We start from the raw sequence: 7872 nt of genomic DNA on the forward strand, positions 1-7872 counted from the left end.
AATTGCCAAAGCCATCCTGAGAAAAAAGAACAAGGCTGGAGGCATCACTCTGCCTGACTTCAAATTATACTACAAAGCGACAGTAATCAAAACAGCATAGTATTGACAGGAAAACAGACACACAGACCAGTGAAACAGAATCGAGAGTCCAGAAATAAACCTATATTTATATGGGCAAATAATTTTTGACAAAACAGCCAAAACCATATGTTGGAGAAAGGAAAGCCTCTTCAATAAATGGTGCTGGGAAAACTGGAAAGCCACCTGCAAAAGAATGAAACTAGACTGTTGTCTATCACCACACACCAAAATTAACTCAGAGTGGATTAAGGATCTGAATAGAAGACCTGAAACAATAAAATGCATAGAAGAAAACATAGGAACTAAACTCATGGACCTTGGATTTAAAGAAGATTTTATGAATTTGACCTCAAAGGCAAGGGAAGTAAAAGCTAAAATAAATGAATGGGACTACATCAAACTAAAAAGCTTCTGCAAAAGTAATCGTCAACAAGGTAAAAAGACAACCATCCAAATGGGAAAATATATTTGTAAACAACACCTCCGATAAGGACCTAATATCCAAAATATACAAAGAACTCAATAACAACTCAATAACAACAAAAAAACAAATGATCCAATCAAAAAATGGGCAGAGAACCTGAACAGACACTTCTCCCTAGAGGACTTACAAATGGCCAACAAACATGAAAAGATGCTCAACATTGCTAGCTATGAGGGAAATGAAAATCAAAACCAGAATGAGATACCATGTCATAGCTGTTAGAATAGCTATAATCAACAGGACAAATAATAGCAAGTGTTGGAGAGGATGCGGAGAAAAAGGAAACCTCATACACTGCCGGTGGGACTGCAAATTCGTACAGCCACTATGGAAAACAGTACGGAGATTCCTCAAAAAACTAAGAATTGATCTACTGTATGATTCAGCAATCCCTCTACTGGGTATTTACCCCAAAGGCTTGAAAACTCATATTCGAAAAGATATTCGCACACTGATGTTCATAGCAGCATTATTCACAGTGGCCAGGACATGGAAGCAACCAAAGTGTCCTATAATAGATGATTGGATAAAGAAGCTGTAGTACATATATACTCAGTGATAAGAAGAGGTGAAATCTGCCATTTATGTCAACATGGACGGACCTCGAGATAATCATGCTAAGAGAAAAAAGCCAGACAGAAAAAGTTGAAAACCACATGATATCATTTCTATGTGGGATATAAACTTAAAAGCAACAAATGAACAGGACAAAGACTCATGGACATGGACAATAGACTAGTGATTACAAGAAGGTAGTGGGGAGGGGGAAGTTAGATGGGATAAAAGGGGTCAAATATGTGGTGACAGAAAGAAATCTAACTATGAGAGGTGAACACACAGTGTAAATATATATGCCTTACTGTTAAAATGTACCGCTGAAACTTATTAGATTTCTTTAACCAATGTAACTATAAAAAATAAATATATTAATAAAAAAATAATAAAATAAAATATCTTAGAGTCCAGACACTCTAAATGCCAAAATGTAAGAACTCATTACAAGATGATATTCCTTTTTTCTTTTTTAAAGGGAGAATTTTAGAGCTGCCTTTCAGAGGTAATTACAGTGAGGTGGAGGCAGCTGCAGGGTCTCCTGAGAGAGGCCAACTGACCCTGGAAGAGGTGGGAGGAGGAACAGGGCCAGCCTGGAGGAAGTCCACCCCCCCACCCCAGGATGTCTTAGGGGATCCCTCAGCCCAAGAATGAAAATGGAACAGCCCATTCAGCCTTAGGTCACCTTCAAATATCAAAAGCTCCTTCCCTCACTTCTGTCAAGAGGAGAGAAGTAGGCACAGTGGTTGTGGTCAGGAGGCCTGGAGGTGAAGGGTCTGGCAATGAACACAAGGAGAAGCTGAGGCCCCATACTCTTCCCAGAGGGTCGTCCAGGGAGCCTGGGCAGAGTGAGGGCCTAGGGCTGGCCTTCCTGCTGGAGAACATGCACAGCTCAGAACTAAAGGAGATACTGGACCCCAAGCTCCTTGCACCCCTGGGAACAGAACCTCTAGATCAGCAGGACAAAGCTCAGTGATGGGTGGGGGCACAATCCACTGCTTCCCCCAGTGAAATGGAAGGAAATAGTGCCAGTCACCCCAGGGTTCCCATCCTGCCCTGGGACAGGGTCTGTTCTTTGCTGAGTGGGGGTTCTCAGAAATGACCTACCTGCATAAGCCTCAGCTTCCTCCTCTGTAACTTGGGCATCTGTATAGTCCTTTCGGGCTGCCATGATTGGTTCAGCAGTTGTAGCCACGCTTGTGAAGGACAGGGTTACTTGCAGCCCCTGTGTCTCAGGGCAATCCTGTAAGGGCTTCTGAAAACACCCAAGAGGTGACCCCTCAGCCATGTGACAAGAGGGGAGCCCAACTCTTCAGTGGCCAAGAACAGACGTGGGCTTTCTTGAGAGTCCCCCAACCCCACCTTGATCCCTTTACCACATACCAACATTGCCCTCCTCAGGCCTGGGCATGGCCACCTTACTCACAGGTCTGGGAACAGAGCATTCCCATCTTATCTTGAAGGACCCAAGGATGAAACCAGGCAAACATGTTGTTTAAATTTCAAGAACAAAGAATCAAAGTTTCCTTCTGAAAGTTTATACCAAGTCACACTAACTGTATTTGGGAATGCCCATTTCCTTACAGCTTTTCCAGCCCTGGATTTTAAGAACTTACTTCTTTTTTTAGTTTGTTTGTCTTAGCCATCTGATTGTTAAAATATAATATTGCATTCAAAAATTATTATATTTCTTAAAACATTTGCAGTTTAGCAATTCTCATTTCTCATGGCTTTTTTCATCTCTTACAACTGTTTATGATTCTCCGTATAGTTTGTCCATTTACTACTGGGGCTTTTGTTGCTTTCTTATTGATCACAGTTTATTCATTTGCACATTGCAAATATTTTCCATTCTGTCACTGATCTTTTATTTTTGTATTTTTTTCCTAATATACCAAAACTTCATTTTTATGAAATCCAATTTGGCGAGTGATTGCCCCTATGACTTCAAAGTTTCACACTGTCCTGTGAGTGTCACATCAAATGGGTCTGACTTAACTTCCCATATTGTAGGGGATGCCCAACACCACCTTGGATGCACATTTCTGGGGCTGTAAACTCTCATATTTCCTCTATTATGTTTCTTATTCCCAGAGAATTACTTACCTGTCCACATTTTTCTGCATTTGGGGCTAACACAAACTGAACCCAGAATACAGCCCTTCTTCCTCACTTCTCCAAAACCTCTTTTATAAAGATGTCATGGTAAGAAAAAAGTCTGTCACACTGCCTTTTCCCCCAGATTTATTGAGATATTGTGTAAGTTTTAGGTGTACAATATGCTGATTTGATATACTGCTAACTGATTACCACCATAGCATTAGCTAACACCTCCATCATGGCACATAATTATCATTTCATTTTTGTGGTGAGAATGTTTAAGATTGATTCTCTTAGCAACTTTCAAATATATAATATAGTATTACTAGCTATAATCACTATGATGTACAGTAGATCCCCAGAACCTCTCCATCTTTTAACAGGAAGTTTATAACCTTTGACCAACTCTTAGATAAAATTGTTTTTTGGTGCTTGGCATGACCCATGCCATCTTAAGAAGCAAGTTGCTGTCAGTGGCCACCAGTTCATCCCCATCACTTGAAAGCAATGTTCTTACATAGATAAGTGGGTGCATTAAGTTATTCACTGCTTTGGAATATACAGCTCTTAACAAGCATGTGCCACGTGGCTACAAGCCACCCGTGTTCCTGGAGGCTACATGTATCAAGCTTCCCTCTCCTTTCAGATGTGAGATCTACCATTTTGCTGTCACCCAAGACTCTGTTTCTGGCCATAAGTTCCCTTAATAATCTTTTTTATTCTGGAGTTGTCAGCCTTTTTCCTTGGTCTCTCAGCCCAGCCCTCCTTTGGAGGTCAGTTCTAGCACACCTCAGGAAATTATTCCAACACCAACATCTCCCCATCTTCTCCACTCCCCAGCCCCTGGTAACCACTATTCAACTCTATTTCTATGAGTTTGGCTTTTGTAGATTCCACATAAAAGTGAAATCACACAATATTTGTCTTTTACTATCTGACTTATTTGACTTAGCATACTGACCTCAAGGTTTAATCAAGTCGTTGAAAATGGCAAGATTCCCTTCTTTCTCATAGCTGAATAATATTCCATTATTTCACATATACCACATCTTCTTTATCCATTCATCCATTCACTGACACTTAAGTTGTTTCCATATCTTGTGTCACACTGCTTCCTACATTGTGCCCGGGTCACACCTGCTTTGGGGAATTTGTCACAGGTGAAAATTTCTTCTGGAGTTTCCACCTAAGCCTTTTACCTCAACCAGCTACTGAGCTGCTAATTCTTTCCCTCAGTCTCCTCTCATTCCCCTACATTTCTTTCCACTACCAACCCCAAAATACCTTTTAGACCAAGCTCCCACCTCCCCAACCTCAATACATGCCTCCTGAGTGCCTCCCCATCTGATGTCACCTTCTACTGGCACTCTGTAAGAAATGGGGTTTGTCATCTCATTGTCATCTCATGTTAACTTCCGGCCTTGAAGCATTAAAATGCCAAGTGATTGTTGTATAAATCTTCAAATAGTTACACTGCTATAGTCTTCACATGTGCTTAAAAAAAAATCCTTTATTGAATGATTGTAATTTACATCTCTGGGCACCTGAGTCAGGCACAGCACCTACCAGAGGGCAAGCAGGACCCTCATCTCCTGTAGACCCTCTTTGCAAGGGAAGCTCAGGGGTGGGAGAGATGGACACACCTAGAATTCATTCTCTATTATGACCAGTGCTCACTGAGCTTCCACTCTGTGCCAGGCCCTGCACTGGAGCCAGGTATGAAGTGGCAAACAAAACAGACAAGGCCAGACCTCAAGAATTCCTAGTTCTGTGGAGCAACAGGCATAAATAAGCAAGCACTGACATCCCTAAAGAATTGTGGCTTTTGATAGGCCAGTACCAGATAAAAATGGTGTTGGGCATAATTTATGGAGGATGTTTAGAAGTGTCTTTCTGGAAGGTCACTTGTAAACTAAGGATGAAAGGATTCAGAAGAACCACACTGTAAAGATAAGGGAGGGTGGGTGGCGGTGAAAGGACTCAGGAGGGGAATTAAACAAATTGATATTCACACATTGTGTTAAACACTGAACAAGAAACCAAAAGTGGAATGTAGTAGAAAAAGGAAGTTATCAATGAAGGGGCTTTTCAGAAACACACAAATTTCATCTGAATCTGATAGGATGAGCCGGAGAATCCATAGACAGAAGAAGAGTATTACAGAGAGAATTGCACATGCAAAGGTCCGGAGGCAGGAATAGCTGGATCTATTTGGGGAAGCCAAAGAAGACAAGGAATCTAAAGTGGGGGTGGGGAATGAAGCCCAGAGTGAGGGCAAGCAGATGGCCAGTGGGCAGGCACATGGGGCAGTGACGGCTTAGTCACGCTCATTGAACTTCATTCGAAATGTATTAGAGATACTAAAGAATTACAGTTGGGTGGGGAATACGGCCATTTTATATTTTCCTAATGATTTTGCCCTTTCCCAGGTCACCGATGGCTTCCACGAGGCTGAAGTCACTGGACACTCACACGTCTAACCCATCAGTATGATTTCACACAGGTGATCCCTCCTCACCATCCTAAAAACTCTTCCAAGGACACCCCACTCTCCTAGCTTTCCTCCTACCCACTGGCTACTCCCTCATCTCCTTCGTTACATTTCCCTGACATTTTGACACTTGAGGCTTCATGGCTCAGAACTTGCTTCTCCTTCTTGCTTTCACTAATTATTTGGCCTTTTATGCCTATAGAGCCTGTTCATTTACCATCTTTCCACACAGACAATCATTACAATGTGTTTCATGTGTGTCTTTTTATTTGTATGTGTTCTTGCAAAATGTGTATTATTTTGAAATATTAGGAAAAATATTTCACTGCATAGCCCCTGTAGTGACTTCTCAAGATGTAGAGTCTGTCTCAAACAAGACTGCAGGATCCTCCTGCCTTTGGCTTTCTCCTTCTCTCTCTGCCATGTTCAGAGGTCTTTGCTGTACATGTGCCCTTCTTGGCAGCCCGGGTCAGCCTCCCTCATGTCAGGGTCTCACTAAACCCTCCTCATCCAGGCTTTGCCCTCAGCCTGGACAGGGACCTTTCTCCAGAACTGACTGCTTTCCTCACTGCCTGCTTGTAAGAAACAGTGCAGGTGCCACCTCCCAAGCCGCTCTGACCAAGCTCTTAGGACTACATCTCTAGGGGCTACTGCAGTGACGAGCTCTAATGTAAAGGATCACTTGTTAATTCTCACAGAATGTCTGAAAAGGAAATGTGTATCACTTAAAGGCGTGGTTCAGTTCTGCCGACCAAATTCATTCATTCACTCACTTCACTTATTCAACCATTAGACAAATATATTGCCTCAGCGCCCACCTTGTGCCAGTCTTACTGTAGATAATTTGCAAGAAGGGGCAGAAGAATAAAACATAGATGAAGATTAAGGGCAGCAACACATGGCAATCAAGAGAGCGTACTCTGAAGACCAAGGAACCACTTGGCAGCCGGGTCCCCTGGTCACATTCTTAACCCTCTTTAGGCCTTAGGTTCTCCACATGTAACATGGGTTTCCCAGGAACATCTGCCTCAGTGGAGGGCGGTGTGGAATGAGTGTGGTAATACAGTGACAACACAGTATTGAGATGAAAAATCTCTGTCCATGCTGGATGGGCCCCATGTGTACAGGAACAGAAGCCTCCAGTGTGGGGGACCACTGAGGGGAGGATACCCACTTTGCTGAAGGATAGGAGAATCAGGTGATGTCAGTTGGTGGGGAGAGGTTTTAGAGGGTTTGCAGACAAAAACTAAGCAGAGAGAGTTGCTCTTTGAGTCTTTATTCATTGTCCTAGCAGGAACTATTAACCAACAAAGGCTCTACATAAACGATGTTGATAGAAAAAGATCTCGTTTTTCTAGGGGACAGGGAAAGTATAAAATCCTGAATTTTCACTTCAGATATAGCCCAAGTTAGAGGAACTCAGCCACTTGCAAAGCTGTGCCTCCCTCTCCTGAAAATAACCTGAGACTGCCTTTTCCCTCATGGAGAGAGAGGCCATAGAGTCTTTGTGCCCAGAAGCAGGCTGTCTGCTCCCAGGTAAGGCCTTTTAGGCTGCCTGCCCTAGCCAGAACCAGCACCGTGTGCCCTGGAAAGAAATCCAGTCCCCAGTGCTTTCCTGGGGCCCATGGAGACCTCTATCTGAACATGAGTCTAGGGAGCTAGAGAGATGGTAGAGATGCTGCTATCAAGAGACCCAAACTGAGGGCAGGTGGGGTGGGTAGTGTTGAGATGGATGTACAGCTTCTGAGACCGTGGCACACCGAGGATACCTCGGTCCCCTCAGGAGTAGACCTGCTCTGCTCCCAACTCCAGAAGCTTCCTGGTAAAGGCAGAATCTCTCATGACATCTCAGTGAACGCTTCTACCACTAGGAGTCAAGCCCTGCCACTTTAGTCATCACTGAATATTAGATATTCGAGTCTTAGGACTGGCCTCTCTGGAAGAGTAATCTGAAGGGCTTTCCCACTTATTCCAACAGCACTCAGACTGCTGTGGGTACAAAGAGGCCAAGGAGAGTAAAGGACACAGGGTTCCAGTCCCTTGTTAGCCATCTGTGCTAGGATGAGCTGCTTCTCTCGCTCCAGGAAGCCCAGATGGAAGTGGATTGGACTTGGACCACTTACCCCAGAGGTCTACACACCCTCGCCCTGCATGTGTCTGAATG

At 43.4% G+C, this 7872-nt stretch overlaps 1 protein-coding gene across 1 annotated transcript in view; it reads right to left on the reverse strand.

Moving 5' to 3' along the window:
• Nucleotides 1–7597: 7597 nt before the first annotated feature.
• MAT1A (methionine adenosyltransferase 1A) overlaps nucleotides 7598–7872 on the reverse strand; it is a 15478-nt gene continuing 15203 nt past the window's right edge. The window contains exon 9 of the mRNA XM_011355451.1: nucleotides 7598–7697. Coding sequence (XP_011353753.1) covers nucleotides 7598–7697 — 100 coding nt within the window. The remainder of the gene's footprint in view (nucleotides 7698–7872) is intronic.

This window comes from Pteropus vampyrus, unplaced genomic scaffold (assembly GCF_000151845.1).
Source record: "Pteropus vampyrus isolate Shadow unplaced genomic scaffold, Pvam_2.0 Scaffold20, whole genome shotgun sequence".
Classification (NCBI taxonomy): Eukaryota; Metazoa; Chordata; class Mammalia; order Chiroptera; family Pteropodidae; genus Pteropus; species Pteropus vampyrus.